Source organism: Panthera leo, chromosome E1 (genome assembly GCF_018350215.1).
Source record: "Panthera leo isolate Ple1 chromosome E1, P.leo_Ple1_pat1.1, whole genome shotgun sequence".
Lineage (NCBI taxonomy): Eukaryota > Metazoa > Chordata > Mammalia > Carnivora > Felidae > Panthera > Panthera leo.
The window spans coordinates 54,985,805-55,006,626 of record NC_056692.1 but is presented as its reverse complement, the minus strand read 5'-3'; the positions used below and the strand labels follow the sequence as shown (position 1 = coordinate 55,006,626).

Sequence of the window (20,822 nt, the reverse complement as noted above, 5' to 3'; positions counted from 1 at the left end):
GGGTGGAGACATCGGGAGCCGCAAAGCGGGGGCTCCCGTGACGACAGACTCCGGACTGTCCGCAGACTAGGCCTCATGGGACGGGGTGCTGAGGTGACCACTTTTGGAACAGGGCAGGGCCTCGCGTGGGTCACTCCTGCGCGCTCGGGAGCAGGGTGTTTAGGACCCAGGGGCCGCCCGGGGGCGGCTCCCCAGGCGGCGGGAGATCCTTCTCCCCCCTCCCTCCCGGGGCGAGCGGCTCAGATGTCTGAGTAGCGGCGGCTCCCGGCGCTCCGCAACCTGCGTCTGCGGCAGCGGGGGCTGGCGGCCCGGCCCCTGCCCGGCCCCCTCCCCCAACCCCATGCCTCAGCCCTAACCCCTCCGCCCTCCCCCGCGGGGGGCATTTCCTGGTGCCCCCTGCCCTCCCCGTCCAAGTCAGGCGCCATGAACGACCAGTACCACCGGGCGGCCCGGGACGGCTACCTGGAGCTCCTCAAAGAGGCCACCAGGAAGGAGCTGAACGCCCCCGACGAGGATGGCATGACTCCCACCCTCTGGGCTGCCTACCATGGCAACCTGGAGTCGCTGCGTCTCATCGTGAGCCGAGGGTGAGTGCCCACTCGGGCCCTGCCTAAGCCCGGGGTGGAGGGGGTGGTGGAGGGAGAAGAGAGTCCTGGGCCCCCTCCCAGACCCTGAGACGCAGTCCCCAAGACTCCAAGGTACCTTCCCCCCACTCCTCTGAGCCACCCTCTTCTCTACTGACGCTAAGGTGGAAGCTTGGAGCCTCGCGGTGGTGGGAGGGGGCACAACTTGAGGCATGTGACCCTGGTGACCTGGATGTGGGGCTAGGAGGGGAGCGACTGGGATTTGGGGGCCCACGATTGCGGGAGGGGTTGCAGAGTGAGGGGAAGGTGGGAGAGATTTCCTGGGTTGGGTCACACCTGGAAGCGAGAGTGGGGATGGGAGAGAAGGGGCCGAAGTGGTGGCAGGACAGGCTCCTTACTCGGGAGGGCCTGGGGTCCAAAGGGCACCCGCCCCCCCCAGCCGGTGCTGCACCTCCCTGCAGGCCAGGGCTCACACAGCTCTCTCCCAGCTCATTCTCGGGATTTATGGGCACTGTCCACAGCACCAAATGTCACTCCACACAGCCACCTCATTAACTCCCTCTGTACCCCTCCCCCACGATGGCCTCCCTCTCCCCCCCTTAGGAGTTGTTTGGGGGGAAGAGTGGGCATAGAGTCCAGGTGTCAGAGCCAGGGAAGTGGTTTGAAGGTAGCGATTAAGGAATTCGGGGTCCAGGGCTGCTGACGTGGGCTCCCGGGGCTGAATGACACCGTGGACAACTTCCCCAGCCTCCACGGTTTTCTACGGAGAGGTCACCTGGTTGAACTGGACACCTGGGCAGCCTGGCCAGGGAAAAGGAGTGGAAGACGTGCCCCAGGAGGGTTACTATGAGCATCTCAGGCCCTGGGAAATCACGGTGGAGACAAAAGGGGCCCAGCTGGCCCTGGTGCCCGATGCTGGCCTGTGGCCTGAACATGTGGTGCGTGGGGTGTGGTGGCTGGGGAGCCCCCTTGCCCTCCCTCCAAGGCCCCGCTCCTCAGGCGGGCAGCAGGTGGGAGCAGCCCCTGACACCAGGCAGCTAAGCCGCGTTCCAAGAAGCCAAGGCCGGCCCCTTCCCACACCAAGAGAGCACACAGCGATCCTGCCTGCCGTCCTGCTCCTCCCATCAGAGAGGTCCATGGGAGGAGGGGAAAACGGTGGCTTCCCGGTGCACCAAGTCCCCCAACTCCTACAGAAAGCAAGGGTTGGTGTTGGATGGGGCATGGGCCAGATGCCAAGCAGCTCCTTGCCACATTGTCCTGCAGGACCTGGCACCAGTGGGAGAAATGTGGAGAGGTTGTGTGTGTGGGGGGAACTGTTGAGACAAGGGGGTGATTCTTCCTCCAGCCTTGCGGGGTGGCCTCGTGGCCTCATTAGTGTGAGCTAGGCCCCTGCGGGAGGGGAGCGCTTGGAGAAGCCAGCCGGAGCATGCCCAAGGGGGCACGGTCTGGTGGCGGAGGGGATTGGAGGGTGCTGGGTGGGTCCCCTGGGCAGGCCCAAGCCAGCCTGCCTGACAGGGCTCCCAAAGACGGGGCAGCCCCGGGAAGGGAGGGCTGCTGGGCCCAGGTTGCAGACTCACCTCCTCCTCCCCTTCCGACCTGGCTGCCCCCACACTCCCCTCCCAGCCCAGGCCAAGACCCGACACCTCTCTCACACGCAGCCTTGCCAGGCCTGGCCCTGCTCCCTGCAGACGTGGCCGTGCCCGCCGACGCCCAGGCACACACTCTCACACACACTCACCCAGGGCTCAGGCTCGGCACCCATCACCCTCTCCTCCTCTTTTGTGGGCACCCTGCACCCGCAGCCACACTCACCACCACGCCTGCCTAGAGACCCAGACTCGCCCTGGCCCACCACCTCTCTGGGCCAGCTCCCCACTGGGCTCCATGAATAATTCACTCCTGTCTCTCTGGGCATCAAATATTTATCCCCTGAGATTCCCAGCCATCAGTTCTCTTGGGGAAGGCCCCGCCCCGGCCCCGCCTTTTCGGTCGCCCCGCCCCTTGAGAGTCTGGGGCCACTCCCCCCGCCCCCGGGCTCTGTCTAGGTCTGCCTGGTGTCTCCCGAGTCAGAGGAGACATCTCGGGCCCTCGGGTCCCGCCGGTGTGCCCGTGGGGCGGCCCACACGGGCCGGGAGCTCCCTACACCTGCAGCCAGTGCCGCCTGCCCGCCCCAAATGGTGTTGGTTCATCACCCTTCCTCGCGTGTCCTCCCTGCAGGGGTGACCCAGACAAGTGCGACATCTGGGGCAACACGCCCCTGCACCTGGCGGCTTCCAATGGCCACCTGCACTGCCTCTCCTTCCTGGTGTCCTTCGGGGCCAACATCTGGTGCCTGGACAACGACTACCACACGCCGCTGGACATGGCCGCCATGAAGGGCCACATGGAGTGCGTGCGCTACCTGGACTCCATCGCGGCCAAGCAGAGCAGCCTCAACCCCAAGCTGGTGGGCAAGCTGAAGGACAAGGCCTTCCGCGAGGCGGAGCGGCGCATCCGCGAGTGCGCCAAGATGCAGCGCAAGCACCACGAGCGCATGGAGCGGCGCTACCGGCGCGAGCTGGCCGAGCGGTCGGACACGCTCAGCTTCTCCAGCCTCACGTCCAGCACCCTGAGCCGCCGGCTGCAGCACCTGGCGCTGGGCAGCCACCCGCCCTACTCGCAGGCCACGCTGCACGGCACGGCCAGGGGCAAGGCCAAGATCCAGCGGAAGCTGGAGCGGCGCAAGCAGGGCGGCGAGGGCACCTTCAAGATCTCCGAGGACGGCCGCAAGAGCGTGCGCTCGCTCTCGGGCCTGCAGCTGGGCAGCGACGTGATGTTCGTGCGCCAGGGCACCTATGCCAACCCCAAGGAGTGGGGCCGCTCCCCGCTCCGGGACATGTTCCTCTCGGACGAGGACAGCGTCTCCCGTGCCACGCTGGCGGCCGAGCCTGCCCACTCGGAGGTCAGCACCGACTCAGGCCACGACTCCCTGTTTACGCGGCCCGGCCTGGGCACCATGGTGTTCCGCCGGAACTACCTGACCAGCGGGCTGCACGGGCTGGGCCGCGAGGACGCGGCGCTGGACGGCGGGGGCGCGCCGCGAGGCCGGCTGCAGAGCTCCCCCAGCCTGGACGACGACAGCCTGGGCAGTGCCAACAGCCTGCAGGACCGCAGCTGCGGGGAGGAGCTGCCCTGGGACGAGCTGGACCTGGGCCTGGATGAGGACCTGGAGCCCGAGACGAGCCCGCTGGACACCTTCCTGGCCTCTCTGCACATGGAGGACTTCGCCTCCCTCCTGCGGCAGGAGAAGATTGACCTCGAAGCGCTGATGCTGTGCTCCGACCTTGACCTCCGCAGCATCAGCGTCCCCCTGGGGCCCCGCAAGAAGATTCTGGGGGCCGTGAGGAGGAGGAGGCAGGCGCTGGAACGCCCGCCTGCTCTGGAGGACACAGAGTTGTGAGTGTCCTGGGCCTTGGGGGATGGGAAAAGGGGTCAGAAGGCCTTGCGGGTGGGATCTGCCTTTTCGGGAATGTGGAGGCAGGGGGTGGGGGTGGGGGGGTCAATACCGTATTTCATAAAATCTAAGTCCCCATCCATTACAAGAGGTCCCACTGAATTTGTTTACCCCCAATTCTGAAAACGAAGCTGCCAGTTTCATGACAAGGGAGGAGGCCTTTTTATCACAGCTAATGTAAAATGCACCTTGACTTTGGAGATAATCAAAATGCCCCCAAATGGGTGTCTTAGGACAGTTGAGATCCAGTAGTCATAGTAATCAGAACCCGGATGTTTTGAGCCCTCCCATCTACTGGGTGCTGGAGATACCGCTGCATGTGTCCCTTAATTGAGTCCTCCCCAGCTCCTGGGTGCAGGGGCTGTATCATCCCCATTTTCCAGGGGAGCAAGTGGAGGCTCAGAGGGTTTGAGCGGCTCACCCCAAGGGCCTGCTGCTGCTTGATCCCCGGTCTGTGTGGCTCTAGAGCCTGGGGATTAGGTGACTCCCATGGAAGGAGAGTTGTCACGTTCAAAAGCTGTCAGGGAGAGCTCAAGTCTGCTACCGCACTGGTGGCCGTCCCTGCCCCGATCCCTTTCTCAGGGCATCCCACAAGCCCAGCAAATGCTGCTGCCCCCTTTTGGTGTCTATGGCTTTTACCCTGCATGGCTGGGCAGGGGTGGGTGTGGGGAGGCAGTCTGGTTTAGAGTTCCGGGGATGGGGAGGAAACCCCTAGGCCAATGTCCCCATCCCTGACCGTTGGCCTGCCAGGAGAGGGTCAGTCGTCCAAATGGCTGGTCTTGGTTTAAAATGATGTCTTGAAAGCCCTCACCTGAAGTCTGTTTCTGTGTCTTTCTCTCCAGGTAACAGGGGGCTCCTCTCTCCAGACCAAATGAATTGCGAGTTGCCACAACCCACCGTGAGGCCACGAGGTCCTCACGGTCGCCAGCCCTGAAGCCCCCCCGGCCCCTCCCCAGGAGCAAAGACCGTGTGGGTCATCTCCCTTGAAAGCCTGTCCACACTCCACAACGGAGGTGTAGCCTGGAGGTACCAGCAAGGGGTCCAGGAGCCCTTGAGCCACTCCCATCTGAATGGCCCTAAAGGACATGTGGATTCCTGGAAGGCCAGCTCCAGAGGAAGGGGAGGGGACCCCTGGGGCCCCAGGGGATAGACGACATACCCATTAGAGCTGGATGGGAGTGTGTGTGGAGGGGACATGGCCTGTCCCAGGGGCCACTGTCTCTCCCCACCCCTCCTCTGAGGGTCCTGCTGTGCTCAGGCTGGAGACTTGCTCACTTCGTACATTTTTGTGAAGGGAAGAGTTTGGGCTGGCTCCCTCCCCTCCCCCCCATGCCGCAGAGAGGAGGTTCCTGGCTAGACTCTTCAGCCAAATGCCCTGACTTTGGTCCCCACTCCTGCCCCAAGCCAGCCCCCTTCTCCTTCACCTATTGGCCATGTCCGGGAGTTGGAGCGCCAGGCTGGCATGAAGTGGGGGTGACTGGCACCCTTACCAGCTCACCTGGTGGTGGGGCCTGGCCTGACTCTGCCCTCCTCACGCTCAGGCCTCCAGCCTGGTCCCCCTCCAGGGACCCCAGAGGGTCAGGCCAATAGATGCAAGGTGCTAGAGCAATAACCTGCAGTATTATGGCCCCGAGGCCTGGCGGGCGTGTCCTGGGCTGGAGAAAGGCATCTGCCAACAGCCTCAGCTGGGTGTCTAGCCTAGTTTGGGCGAGTCCTGGGACATGGAAGAGACTGGGGATGTGGATAATCTAAGCTGCTGACTGTCCCCAGGTCCCCAGGGCCCTGTGCATGTGTGTCTGTGCTGGGGGCTGGCTGGTGGCTTTCCCTCTGGGTCTGGAGGTGGCTGGGCAGCTGCGAGGTTCTGTGTAGGTAGGTCAGCAGGAGCTCAGTATGTGTCCCTGCTCTGTGATGGCAGTGAGACCAGGGAGGAGGCCAGCCCCGGACCCGCATCCCTGACCCTCCCGCTCCCGCCGGGAGCACCACTGCAGCTCCCATCTCTTTCCTGGGCCCCCTTGGCTAGGTCAGGAGATGAGGGGATACCCAAAGAATGCCACAGGCCTCCCTCTGCATCTGTGTCTGTGCTGGGGGAGGGGGACGGGGGAGCGGTTTCCGTTCCCACAAAGAGGGCTTGGTGGCCTGTCGCTGCCACCCTGAGCCCATGCCAGTCCTTTGCCCTGTCATCTGGGCCTGGGGCCGCCCCCAAGTGCCGACTCGACTTTCTCAGAGCCCCAGGTGCTGCCCTTTTTCTTCTGTTCCCTGTCTGTGTCCTGCCTCAGCCTCCTCCCTGTTCTCCCAGTTCCCGGGGTGGGGCAGGCTCTGGGATTCCCACTGCCACACAAAGTACCCCTCCCGCAGGCTCATTATAACTTTTGTAGAGAATGTTCTGTATCGTTGTCACGCCTGTGTCTCGTTCTTTAACCACTGGGGGGTGGGAGAGGGAGAAGGTCTTTGTGTACCGAAGAGGGCTTGGTCCTCATGGGCCCCCTGGAGGGGGTCCAGGGATGGATGGTTGGGCATGCCCCACCCCCATGCATCCTTGCAGGGCCTTCCCTCATCCCTGGGTCTTCACCCTGCTGTTTCTGGGCCCAGAATTTGGAGCTGAGGGAGAGGGAGGGTTCAGAAGAATGGGGACAGGCAAGCTGGAAGCTGAGTGGGGGGGATGGTCCAGGCTGCAGCTGCTAAGGACAGCTTTCTCCATTTCCAATGGGGCCTGCCTGGCCTTCTCCAGACATGGGCAGAAGCTGTACCCAAGGAGGCCACCACTCATCACCCAGGCCGCATAAACCCTCATCTCAAGGCCCCAGCCCACCCTGGGAGGCCACCAGTGCAGTCCCCATTTCCCTCACCACCCAGGCAGCTCTTGGGGCAGCCCTATTTAGAACCTTCCTTTGTCCCAGAGGTAAGGCTTCTCCTTAAGCTGTAAGACAATGGCCTCTGTTTGCTCAGTCAAGCCTGAGAAAGGGCCCTGGAATCATTTTATTTCATTTCCAAAGGATGCTGGGTCAAGTGCTTCTGCTAAAGGGAGTTCAAGACAGCTCTCTCCCTCCAGCATCAATCAGAATGGTCCAGAGGATGTCCCAGCGGGAAGGTTGCTTAGCAACCATCTGGGGTTCTAGGTCAATTCCCTCCACTTTACAGATGGAAAAACGGAGGCCTACCAAGGGGATGATCCAGACTCAGAACACTAGCCTCCTGACTGCTGCCACACTTTCCTGCCCGCGCCCCCCCTCCCCCAGGCTGCTAAGGGGGCCAGCGGAGTGGTGGGATTCTGTCGGATGCTCCACAGGGTTGTCCACCCTGCGACCCCTACTGGCCATCCTGGTCACTGCACCTACCTCAGGAAAGACCGGCCAGTCGTGGCGCCGCTGTTCCAGGAAACGGACATGGGGGGCGAGGACTGAATAACAAGACAGCAGATAGGAACTTCAGCGTAGAGGCAGGGGCTAATCCGAAGCACTGGGGGCGGGGGTCTCCATGGGTCAGTGTGGCCCGAGGGTGGAAGCCTGAGGCACAAGAGCAGGTGCAGCTGCGGGAAGTCTGAGGGGACTTTAAACACAGTGAAGGGAAGAATTTTACATGGTAAGGGGTTCAGCCCTCTCGACCCATTCCCCTTAAAATTTAGATCGAGGTTAGATCGAGGAAAGTTTAGAAAAATCCATTGCTCTTAGACTTTTGGTATTAGAATCTGCTAATAATATGGGCCACTTTCCCTGGAAAAATGCACACTGGGCAGGCAAACACTCATATACAATTTCGTTCATAATTCCAGGCAGTTCCTGGAGCTCCAAGAGGTCCAGGGACCCCATGTTAAGATGCCCTAGACTGCTCTGAAGTCACATCATAAACGGGATTACTAATTCGATGGAGATGGAGGTGTCAGAATGAATCAGGCAGGAAGGGCCTCTGGGTATGTGGGACAACCTCATTTTACAGATGAGATAACTGAGGCCCAGAGGGCAAGGGCCTGGCGGTAGATAGCAGAGCAGCCAAATGAGCAAAGTGGCACTAAGTGTCCTGATGCCCTTCCATGGTGTCAGCTGCCTCCTATCCCCGTGTGAGACCAGTTCTGGACAGCACGACGGCCCTGTGCTCCCAGGGCATGCCTGTGTCACCTCTGAGATAAGCCTGGGTTGCACAGGACATGGCAGGACTCAGGAGACAGCCAGATCTGGGCGGCAAAACTGGCTCTGGCCCTTCCCAGCTGTGTGGCCTTGGGTAAGTTACTCAGCCTCTCTGGGTCTATTTCCTCAAATGAAATAGGTGGTTATAACTTATACTCACAGTGCTAACCCCATGGATCATTAGGAGGTGAAATGATCATGCAGTGTTAATGCACAAGAAAGCATTTAGCACACCTGCCTGGTATTCAGTACATACCCTTTAGTAATGACCAGTTATCGGTGGTCTTGGGCCCATGAGGTGCTCACTGCATCTGTGGCCCCCTCCCCCAACCGTGGGTAAGTCCTAGGCCTTTCCAGAGAGCAGTTTTGCTTTTTTGAGCCCCATTGGCCACCCCACCCGTCACACCAGCTCCTGGAGACAGTACTGAAGGCATCCTGTTCCGACCAGCTGGGGGCGTTGAGGATCAGCCACTGGCTAAGGAATCGTCGGTTAGATAAGGATGGGTCACTATCCGGTGGGAAGACCCCTGGGGAATCAGAGTTGTTCCTGGGCTGCCCAAGGAGCTGGGCATTTTTTCCAGAGGAAGAATCACAGGTCCATTGGCCTGGCTGCATTATACTACTCTCTGAATGTTAGAGTTTATCAAAAACTCTCCCTATTCCTGTGAGGTAGGTGGGTGAGGAGTTTTAGCCCCACTCCATAGATGAAAAGATTGAGCATCAGAGAGGTTTTGTGACATATTTAGGTCCCAGTAAATTAAGGAAAATTCAGGCGCCCTAACCAGGTCCCTTCAGCCACTCCTGTCTCCAGAGGTAAGCTTTCATGTTTTTTCACTATTAATGTTGAGAACGTATAAGGTGTTAGGTGCTTATGTTACTTTATATACATTCAATCCTCACAATAAAGCCACAGCTCTATAAAACAAGGACTATATTATGATTATTATCCCCATTTTATGGGTGGGAAAACAGAAGGTCAGAGCAGGGATATGAATTGCCCAAGGTCACAGAGCTATTAGGTGGACAAACCAGGCCTCAGAGACAAAGTTCCGTGGTACTATGCCTAACCATGGCATATCGTCCCCCGCCCCTCCCTCCCAAGCACTTGTATCCATTGGTGGGAGTTTTTAGGTCCCCTTGACCTGGTCGTGCCTGGTCTAGACAGATGCCAGACTCAGGCTGGCATGGCGGGGTAGGGGCAGGATGCTGGCAACTTCAGTGGCCTAAGCACCTGGGCTGACCCACCTGTCCTGAGGGGCTGGGCTGAGAGAGGGCCAGTTGGGGTGTGGGTCCACTGGGCAAGATACTGGGGGGCTGTGTGGGAGGGTAAAAGCCGGCCCAGATGGGGAAGCAAGGGTCTGAAGCATTTTGTCATGACTAGGGAGTCTGCCTGTCCCCCTTTCTGTCTCCCTATCCCTTGGTCTCTCTGCCCTATCTCTCCTTGTAACACAGGGGCACCTGCTCAGTCTCTCCTCTATCCCCTCTTTCTGTTGCCTTGTCTTTCTAGACCTCTGTCTCCCTTGCTGTTGGTCACATAATAAGAAATGTATGTTTGGTAACTGCTCCCAGCTCCTGACACAGAGCTCCTGAGTCCCTTGGAGGTCCCTGGGTGATAGGAATATCTTTTGTTCACATGAAGTGACTCTGGGTGGGCTCCAGAACAGATTCAGGATGGGGGCTTGTCACTATGGCTAGCAGCCTGGAACTTTCAGTGCCTCTCCATCCTTTGGGGAGGGGAGAGGAGCTGGAGATCGGATTAATGATCGATCATGCCTTCATAATGAAACCTCTATAAGCAACCCTAAACTACGGGGTTCAGAGAGCTTCTGAGTTGATGAATGCATCCATGTTACGAGAGAGTAGTGTCTGCTCCACAGGGACAGAAGCTCCTGCACTCAGGAGCCTTCTGGACCCTATGTATCTCCTCATCTGGTTGTTAATACGGATCCATTATAACACACTTTACAACAAACTGATAAATGTAAGTAAAGCTCTTTTCTCAGCTCTGTGAGCTCTTCTAGCAAATTATTGAGGCTCAGGGGTAGGTTCTGGGAACCCCCAAATTTGTAGCCAAGTTGGGCAGAAGTGCAGGTAGCCCGGGGACCCAGGAAGTGAGGGCGTCTTTGTGGCACCGAACCCTGGGATCTGTAGAGTCTGACACTAATCCGTAGTCAACTTCAGAATGGAATCAAATTACAGGTTGGTTGGTGCCCAGTGTTGGAGAATTGGTTGTTGGTGTGGGGAAAAGCCCACATTTGGTGTCAGAAGTGTGAGGAGAGGAGCAGATTTGGTGTCTTTCTCTCAATCTGTCTTCCCATGCGTTCAGCCTCCTTGTCCCCCTCCCCATCTTGGTCCTGGTCGTGTCTCAGGTTGAACCAGAACTCTGGAGCCCAGCCTGTCCTTAAAGGCCCCTCCTCTCCTCACCTCACACCTCAAACTCAGCAGGCTGAGGCACCCCCAGGGATCCCTAAGGCTTCCTGGAACCCAGCGTTAAAACCACTGAAGTCATGACTGAACTACATGGGCAGCATAGAGACTATGCATATGGGTTCAAATCCCAGACCTGCCATGGCAAAGCAATGACCTTGGTCAAGTCACTTAACTGCTGTGTTTCTTCTTCCTTAATATGGACGTGTAATGGCCTTCCTTAAATTTAAAAATTTTTAAAAATGTTTATTTATTTATTTATTTTTTTTTTTCAACGTTTTTTTTTTTTTTTTATATTTATTTTTGGGACAGAGAGAGACAGAGCATGAACGGGGGAGGGGCAGAGAGAGAGGGAGACACAGAATCGGAAATAGGCTCCAGGCTCCGAGCCATCAGCCCAGAGCCTGACGCGGGGCTCGAACTCACGGACCGCGAGATCGTGACCTGGCTGAAGTCGGACGCTTAACCGACTGCGCCACCCAGGCGCCCCAAAAATGTTTATTTATTTTTAAGAGAGAGACAGAATGCAAGCAGGGGAGGTGCAGAGCGAGAGGGAGACACAGAATCCAAAGCAGGGTCCAGGCTCTGAGCTGTCAGCACAGAGCCTGACATGGGGCTCGAACTCACGGACAATGAGATCATGACCTGAGCCAAAGTCAGATGCTTAACCAACTGAGCCACTCAGGTGCCCCCATTTTTTTTAAAAAAGTTTATTTATTTAAGGGGTGGGGGGAGAAAGAGAGAGAGAGACACTGCACAGGTGCACATGCAAAGGCAGGAAAGGAGCAGAGACAGAGGGAGACACAGAATCCCAAGCAGGCTCTGTGCTGTCAGCGCAGAGCCTGATGTGGGGCTTGAACTCTCACAAAACGTGAGGTCATGACTTGAGCTGAAACCGAGAGTTGAACACTTAACCGACTGAGCCACCCAGGCCCATCTGCGAAGTGGGTTCTCTGTTGGGGGTCCTGTATGAGAGCTGTCTGGCACCCAGCAGGCACACAGCACGGGTCTCTGACCTGAGTCTCACCTCCCATCCATAATAGTAGTAACACGCGGTATGACCCAAGCATTTCAAGTGTGTTAGTCACATGGTCTCCAGGGCTGTTGTGATTCCTGGTTTTCAGATGAGGAAACCAAGGCACAGAGATGTTTGTAAAACGTGCCCAAGCTCACAGGGCTGGCGGTGGTGGAACTAGGGCTCCAACCCAGACAGGCTGGCTCCTGTCTGTGCCATGTCTCATCATGATGGTGAGCATTTATCGAGCACCTGCTGTATGTCAGCACTTTACATCTGTGATGGCTATGAATTCACATGACAGCCTCATTTAATAATTACAGGGGGTCAATCAACCCATTTGACAGAGGAGAAAACCGAGACTCAAGAACACTAGGTTGTTGTGTGGCTCATACAGCCAGTAAGAGCACACACAGGGCCTGACTCCTTGTCTGTCTGACTCTGCATAGCTGCACTCTGGACCAGCTGCTCCCCGGGTTTCTATAGCTGAATGACTAAGTCTGATGGGGTTTGGAGACCGAGGTAGGGAAACTTCTGGCAAGTCCATTCAGAGCCCCTAATGCCTGGTCTTTAGAGAAAGGCCCTTGGGGCGTGCCAGTGTGGTGAGCCCTGGAAAGCTTTTAAAGCTACAAATTTCATTTTTACCTTCTCTCACTGTGGCTTCTTTGTTCCATGGGCCCACGTGGGTCTGCATGGGCATTTTGGGGGGCTGTGGGACCCTCTCCCTGCTCTGAATATGCACACTCCTGAGAAGCGTTTCCTCTGGACCCTGAACAGTAGTTGATGGGGCCCTGGTCGGCAGGGGAAGGGGCTTGCTCTGGGAGGAGAGGGGGCGGGGACAACAGTAGCTGCCAGTCTGACCCCTGACCCCCAACACCACTGCCCCCTTTCCACAGAGTCACAGCACCTTCACAGTCTCTTCAAGTGGGCAAGGGCAGGAAGGCATTCTTTACTAGCCCCATTTCTCAGATGGGGCAACTGAGATTCAGGAGAGCCAATGACCCGCCAGCAAGTGCCCAAACCAGGGTGTCAATTCTGGTGCATTTGCATTGCCACTCCCTGCTAGCTGTCTTCTCAGAGCATAAATCTAGCACTTTCATATACCAGGCACGGCAAACCCTTGAGCACAGCATCATTGCCCCGCCTCATGGGTAAGGAAACCAGGACTCAGGTCTGTTAGGTCATTTTTCCAAGCCCCTAAGAGCACAAATGTCAGGGCTGTGGGATTCAAACCCCAAACCCTGGTTCTTTCTACCCCATTCCCTGAGCCACCTCCCCAGGCTCTCACCTGGCACAAGGGCAGCTCGTGGGTTCCCCAGGTCAGAACAGGGGCTCAGCGGGCAGGATTTGGGGAGGGGGGAGGAGGGACAGGCTGGACTCACTGTCTCTCCCTCTTCCTCCATTCCTGTTTACCTCACTCCTGCTCAGCCTCGAGATCTACTCCTGACTGCTTTCCACTGTGTGCCCCTGTGCGCCTGTGTGTGTGTGTGTGTGTGTGTGTGTGTGTGTGATGGGTGTGAGGGCACTGACTCTATGCAAGCCCAGGGTGAGTGCAGTGGACCCAGAGCTCTCCTGCGAGCTGAGCGTGCTTGTGTGTGTCTGTGGTTTTGCTCGCTGATCTTTGTTTCAGGGCCAAGTTTCCCGGGAGAGGGGCGTGTGCACGTGTGTGGGTGCATGTGTGTGCACGTATGTGCATACACACTCACAGAGGACTCCATGACTTTGTCTACGGTCTATATTTCAACTCCTTCTCTCACTTATTATATTTAGAGCTGCAGCTCCTTTAGTGGAAGGTTGAAGCCCCAGCCACCCACACCACCTGTCCTCATCCCATCCCTTGTCTTGAATCGGGGGTTCCCACCAAACTTTCCCCAAACCCTCTCTGGGTGACTGGTTTGCTGGGGGTCAGAACCCCAAGGGCCTGGGTGGGCAACTTCCCCTGAGCCGGGGTGTCCAGTTGGGATGCTGAGCTGTGCCACTTGCTGGGAAGGCTAAGCTGCCTTTCCAAGCCTCCAAGTTTCCACCTGTGAGTGGAGTTAACCAAACCCCACGTTGTAGGCCTGTTGGGAGGCTACACTATATGAAGCCCTTAGCTCAGGTCGTGACACCCTGTAGGCGGAGGACCTGGTCGACAGGAATCTGGGGATGGGGAGGGCTCGGTGGGCATCAGCCAGGCCTGGGCATCCCTGAGCTGGAAGCACCGAGAACCCACATGCCGGGTTGTCCGCAACTCCCTCTTCCCTGGTCCCCACACCTTCTGTACAGCCGGTTCAGTATCGTAGAACAGAAGTGGGAGGAGGCATCATGCCCCTGAACCCCAGCCAATAGATGTTAGATTTCAGTCATATCAATATTCAGCATTACAATAATGTTATAATTACCATAGCACAAGGAATGGCTTAGCGATGCCATTACCGTGAGCACTGGCCCTATGGTCCATTGATATCCGTAGTACAGAAGTGATCTTATTACTTTTCCAGCGACCGAGTAAGCTAGGTAGTATCACCCTCATCCACTGCAAATCACCTTGTCAGAGACCTGAGGCTCAGAGAGGTCAAGCAACTCACTTAAGGTCACACAGCAAGAACAAACATGGGTGTGTTTGAGTCCAGAGCCCTGCTGTAGCAGACAGTAGACTGTTCTCAGTCGCCTCCACACTGTGTAAGAATCGTGGCCCTCATTCCCTTTCCAGCCCTGGCGCTGGCCCCACCAGGCCCAACAACACACCCTTCAGGCTAATCTATGCCCCAAAGTCACTCACACACACTGGACTGTGGTGCTGACCTGACACGGTGAGAGGGACCAAGGGATCCTTGGAAAACCTCACCGGTCGGGAGTCTGGGTTGCTAACAATTCCAGCCTTGGATTTTCAAGGACTTAGCTTGCTCTATAACTTGGAAAGGTGGCCTGGGTCTCAGTGTCCTTTCCCGCCAGGTGGGGACAGGCTGACAGTCTCAGAGCCTCAGCAGCATCCCCACCAGCTCGAGGCCGTCCCCCTTTCCCTCACCTGTCTCACTCCCTGGCCTGCCCCTCTGGGCCATCACCAACCTGGCTTCGTCCCTGCAGAGCGGCTGGTGGCCTAGAACGTGGGATGCACAGTACAGGCAGCTGTGGCGGGCCAGGGCTAGGGTCCTTGGAGGTGAGGCTGATGCTGACAGTCCATCGGTGTGGCCCTGCCCTGCTGGAGCCAAGGGCACCTGGGATGCCGGTCCCACTCTCAGCCGATCAAGATCTGAGCCCCGGCCTGGCCACTTGTCCTCCAGAGTGCTCGGCCCCACCCCTGTGAATAATGCCGCTTGCCTCCTGGAGTCGAGCCTCGCTGGGCTTTGATGATTTGGGGGGGTAGCATGAATGGGCGGAAGACAAGGAAGGCTTACAGATCCAGCCACCCAGGCCTGGAGCCTAGAAATGGGTGCATTGCTGGTGGGAGGTGCCATTCTAATCCACCCCATGGCCCCCCCACCCCTGCCCCAAGCCTCCCAGTACCCACCTTCCAGGTTCCAAACCTATCTCTGATTCTCACGATCCCCTTCCAGGCCCTGGGGCTGGGGCAAGGCTCCTTCCCACCCCACCCCAACCACAATGATAATTAGCCCCAATGAACCCCAGCAAATAAATATGTGAATTGCAAAAGGGAGGAATCATAGCTGCCCCCGGGTGGGGAACTCCAGAGGTCCCTGGAAGGCCAAAACCAGCATCTTCTAACACCATCCCTATACAGCCCCCCTGCCCCCCAGTTTTGCCTGGGTAGGTCCCCGGGCACCCTGCCCATTGGGGCCTGGGAGGAGGGCTCACCCGTCTCAAGTTAGGACCCGTGTCTTTTTTAAGTTTATTTATTTATTTTGAGAGAGAGAGAGAGAGAGAGCACAAGCAGGGGAGGAGCAGAGAGAGAGAATCCCAAGCAGGCTCCGCACTGTCAGCATGAAGCCTGATGCGGAGCTCGAACCTGCGAACCATGAGATCATGACCGGAGCTGAAATCAAGAGTCGGACGTTCAATCTACCCAGCCACCCAGGCGCCCCCATCATCTAATTTTTTTAACTTTTATCTCCTCCTTCCTTTCTCCTGAGCCTGTCTTCCTAATCTTTCCACTCATGCATCTATTCATTTATTCAACCAATGTTTACTGAATACTTACTATGTGCCACCCACTGTATGAGACCCCAGGGAATGGGTGTCATCCAGAGAACAGGAGGGACCGTCTGTGTGCCAAGCCCCAGCCCCTTCTCCTTCGGGCAACCTGTTTTGACTCACACTGGTCTGTCCATCAGCTGGTAAACATCAGCCAGGCGTGATGGGTGTGTAAGTATGATTGAAGGTTATGGAGGAAGCTCAGGAAACATAAGGAAGGTGTGTGTGGGGTCCAGAGAGGAATGGGACAGAGTCTGGCAGACCAGGTGCTTCTCCCAACCCCACATGCCCAGCTGCCAACCCCCATGGCCAGGAGAACGGAGATACCAGCCCCAACCTGCTTTCCCACGCTTCACTGTTGCTGGATTTACAGATGATGTCTACTTCCTGACTTTTATCTCTTTTTTTTTTTTAACATTTATTTTTGAGAGGCAGAGAGAGAGTACAAGCAGGGGAGGGGCAGAGAGAGAAGGAAACACAGAATCTGAAGTATGGTCCAGGCTCTGAGCAAGCTGTCAGCACAGAGCCCGATGCAGGGCTCGAACCCACAAACTATGAGATCGTGACCTGAGCCGAAGTCGGATGCTCAACTGACTGAGTCACCCAGGTGCCCCTGATTTTTATCTCTTAGAAAACAAAAACAAAAACAAAAACTTCTTACCAGCTAGAAACATAAAACAAATGTTTTAATTAAAATAGAACATACAGGGGCACCTGGGTGGCTCAGTAGGTTAAGTATCCGACTTCAGCTCAGGTCATGATCTCACAGTTTGTGGGTTTGAGCCCCATGTTGGGCTCTGTGCTGACAGCTCAGAGCCTGGAGCCTGCTTCAGATTCTGTATCTCCTCTCTCCGCCCCTCCCCTGCTCGTGTGATCTCTCTCTCTCTCTCTCTCTCTCTCTCAAAAATAAATAAACATTAAACATTTATAAAACAGAACATACATAGAGAAAAATGCCCACATAATAGTAGCATGATGAATTTTTACAAAGGGTAAGTAACACCCAGATCAAGAAACAAAAACACTCAGCAGCCCCCAGAAACCCCTATGTACCCCCTTCTGTGACTACCTCTATCAGTAATGGCCATCCTAAGCCTGTTTTTGAATTTTGTAGGAATGGAGTCAAACGAAGTCTGTGCTCTGTTGTGTCTCGCTCGGTTTACTCAACATTAGGCTTGGGCTGTCTAACACACCCTGGCATCCACATTTCACATTTTATTTATCATTCTACTGTTGGGGGATACCTGAGTTGTTCCCCCCCCCCAACACTTTTTTTTTTTTTTGGCCTATTTTGAGTATTGTGGCTACGAACATTTTTGTATATTTCTTTGCATTTCTGCTGAGTATATACCCAGGGCATGCCTGTGTTCAGCTCTAATAAAGCTCTTTCCATTTAAAGAGAGAATCTGGGGGCACCTGGGTGGCTCAGTCGGTTAAGCATCCGACTTCGGCTCAGGTCATGATCTCGCGGACCGTGAGTTCGAGCCCCGCGTCGGGCTCTGTGCTGACAGCTCGGAGCCTGGATCCTGTTTCGGATTCTGTGTCTCCCTCTCTCTCTGACCCTCCCCCATTCATGCTCTGTCTCTCCCTGTCTCAAAAATAAATAAATATTAAAAAAAAATAAAGAGAGAATCTGCCTTCCTGTTTTGTTTTTGCTTTAATCAGCTTTATTGAGGTATCGTTAACTATAGTAAAATGCACCCATTTCAAGTGTGTCGGTCCACGACTTTAGACAAACGTGTGCACAATCAAGACACAGACCGCTCCCATCCCCTCCAGAAAGCTTCGCAGTGTCCCTTTGCAATTACTGTTCCCCACCCACCCCTTCCAGGGCAACTACTGAGTTGATTTCTATCACCATATACTAGTCCTGCTGTTGTCGAACTTCCTATAAATGGAATCACAGAGTGACTACTTGCTTGTGTCTGGCTTCGTGCCCTCAGCATTTGGCCCGTGGGATCGCTTCAGCTCATCTCTACCGCTCGTCTGCTCTGTTGCCGGAACCTCCTTTATACACGTGCCGCGTGAATGTATCCGTTTGCTCATCCATTCTTCTGTCGGCGGACATTCAGGCTGTTTCCAGTTTGGCCGTCGTGAACAACGCTGCTACGATCAGCGAGACACAGGTTTTTATGGGGACACATGTTTTTATTTCTGTTGGTTGAATACCTCAGAGCTGAATGGCTGGGTCACAGGGTAAGCCTGTAGTTACCCTCACACGAAGCTGCCAAAGTGTTTTCCAAAGGGGTGGAACCACCTTGTGCTCCCGTCAGCCACGAATGAGAGGTCAGTTTCTCCACACCCCGTTGCCCACATTTAGTGTCGCCTGGCTGCTTAATTTTAGCCAGTACAGTGGGTCGGAAGGGCTACCTCATTGAGGGGGGGTGAAATCTGCATTTCCCTAAAGGCTAAAGATGTGAAGCATCTTTTCCCAGGCTCACTGGTCATGCGTCCATCGCCTCCTGATTTTGATTTCGCCCTCTTCCGGTCCTGCAGCGTCCCTCCCCTGCCACCTACATCCCCAGTACCCTCTTGTTTTAGGGTACTGAAACAGTCTCCAAACTAGTCTCCTGCACTCGGTGGCTGCTCCATTGTGCCGGGCGACCCTTCCTGAACACATCACACAAGGCGCTCCCCTGCTCTAAAGGCTGCTAGGGCTCCGCAAGGCTGCAGGATGGGAGCCCAGACTTCTCAGCCTGCCATTGTCTGTACTTCCGGCTCCTGGTCCCCCAGCCTTTCTCTCCTGCCTCTCCTCACAGTCTCCCAAGCCCCACTCCTGCTCCATGTCTTGAAGACCCAGAATATCTTGTTCTCTTCCTTCTCACGTGGGTTTAAGTCTGTTCTAAATGAAGTCTGTCTCTCTCCAGGGAGGCTGCCAGCCCAGCGCACCCATGGGGATTCTCTGTCTCCCTCTCTCTCTCTCTCTCTCTCTCTGCCCCTCCCCCGCTCATGTGCATGCCTGTGTGTGTGTGCGTGTGCGTGCGTTCTCTCTCTCTCTCTCTAAAATATGTAAACTTAAAAAAATATTTTTTTAATGTTTATTTATTTTTGAGAGAGAGCGAAACAGTGTGAATGGGGGAGGGGCAGAGAAAGAGAGAGAGACAGAGAGATGGAGAGAGGGAGACACAGAATTCAAAACAGGCTCCAGGCTCTGAGCTGTCAGCACAGAGCCCCACGGGGGGCTCGAACTCGGGAACGGTGAGATCGTGACCTAGGCCGAAGTTGGACACTTAACCAGCTGAGCCACCCAGGGGCTCCCAAAGTCAATAAACTTTTAAAAAATTAAAAGAAAAAGGATCGATAGAAACAAACGATAATTGAGTTTGGAGTAGACAGATTTGGATTTGAGTTCTTGTTCTGCCATTTAGTAACTTTGGGGTGGGTGTTGGGCAGATCTGTTCATCTCTCTGTGCCTCTGTGGGTCAGATGGGGATGATGCCACCCTGTGGGGTTGTGGGAAAAACACAAAACCTAATAAGGGTATGGAAACCAGTGGTGAAACTATAAGGAGCCAGATGTGGGTGTGGGTGTGGACGCGCACGTGTGTGAGGTGAGAATTGGTCTATTAGATTGTAAGCCCCTTAGAATACTGACCTGATAAAGAAGTCTTACCCTTTTATACAGGATTGGAGGGATTGACTCATAAGAATTCATGACTGAAGATGCTGCCGTAGACAGAGGAATCAGTCATTAGTGTCCCTAACCTCCTCACAAAGCTCTCCTCCATTTCTTTTCTCCACCTCCTTCTCTTCGTGCTTTTTTTCCTCCTTCCCAAAGATCCCCTCTGCAAATGCAGCCCTCGCTGTGCCAGACCTCCTTTAGAAAAGGACTTCAGGGGCGACTGGGTGGCTCCGTGGGTTAAGCGTCTAACTTCCGCTCAGGTCATGATCTCGTGGTTTGTGGGTTCGAGCCCTGCATGAGGCTCTGTGCTGACAGCTCAGAGCCTGGAGCCTGCTTTGGATTCTGTGTCTCTCTCTGCCCCTCCCCTGTTCTGTGTGTGTGTCTCTCTTTCTCAAAAATAAATCAACATTAAAAAAAAAAAAAAAGAAAGGGACTTCAATGTGAAACCAAGGGGAATGCAAAAACCAAGGAAAAAAGAGAATAGACCCTCAGACGCAGACAAGGGAGTCTGTAGAGCACGGTGGTTTGTGACGGGAGACCTTCCAGCAGCTCCGGGTTGGGGCTACACTGACGGAAAGGGGCCAGGATGGTGTTGCTCCCAAGGCAGGGGGGCGGGTGCTGTTTGCCATGACCGTGGGCGCCCTTGAGCGACTGGAACTGCAGAACCCCACTCTGGGTGACCTCTGGATGTGTTTTCTCTGTGGTTATCCCCTTCTCGATGGTTCTTCCTTTTGGAGCTTCTCATTCCAAAAATCGCTGGGCTGGAGAGCCAATTCTCCATGGGTCACCATTGCTAAAGGCTGGGACCAGAGGGACCCGCACTCCCCATCTGTCTGGATGGAGTGAGTCCTTGAACTCTCTGCCCCACGAATTCAAAAATGTTTATGTGCCAAGCACTGTTCTAGCTACTAAAGATAAGGCCTGAGCAAAGGCGTCAAGGTAACGCCCCGCCGGCACCCAGCGTCCAGTCTGTTGGTGGAGACAGACGTGCCCGGGTCACACGTGGGAGCGTCTGCAAAGTGCTACTGAGAAAAATACACAGGCCAGGAGATAAAAATGCTACAGCAAACTCCAGAGGCTGCGGGGACGGGAGAACGCGAGGAAGGGATCTGAGGTCAGGCGGTCCGAGAAGGGTCTGGAGGGTGGGGTGGGCGCCTCTCCATGGGGGTCTCCGCGGCACTCTCCGCCCGAGTTCCCTCTAGCCCGGGCTGGTTCTCCATCCAGGGTGGCCTCCCTACCCGCACGGACCTGCCCGCTCCTCCTGCGGCTTTTCTGTTCCCTCCCGCCCCGAGGGCGCCCCCGGGGGGCCGGGCCGGGTCGCTCCCCGTTTCCCACCCGCCCCGCCCCCCCCACGCCGCGAGCGGCAGGAGGCGCTCGGGTGCCCTGCACGCACCGTGACTCGGAGGGCGGGTGTCCCCAGCCAGCGCGTG

General features: G+C 56.1%; 1 protein-coding gene across 2 annotated transcripts; it reads left to right on the top strand.

The window, feature by feature from the left end:
• The first annotated feature begins 13 nt into the window (after positions 1–13).
• On the top strand, positions 14–6,472 carry USH1G (USH1 protein network component sans). Of its 2 annotated transcripts, XM_042917140.1 has the most exons (3): positions 14–587; positions 2,802–4,019; positions 4,920–6,472. In XM_042917140.1, exons 1-3 carry the CDS (start codon positions 424–426, stop codon positions 4,921–4,923), a joined length of 1,386 nt encoding a protein of 461 aa, XP_042773074.1. In that variant the 5' UTR covers positions 14–423; the 3' UTR covers positions 4,924–6,472. The 2 variants fall into 2 exon arrangements, with proteins under 2 accessions (XP_042773074.1, XP_042773075.1); XM_042917141.1 differs by lacking the exon at positions 4,920–6,472 and having other exon boundaries at positions 2,802–4,023.
• Positions 6,473–20,822: the final 14,350 nt, after the last annotated feature.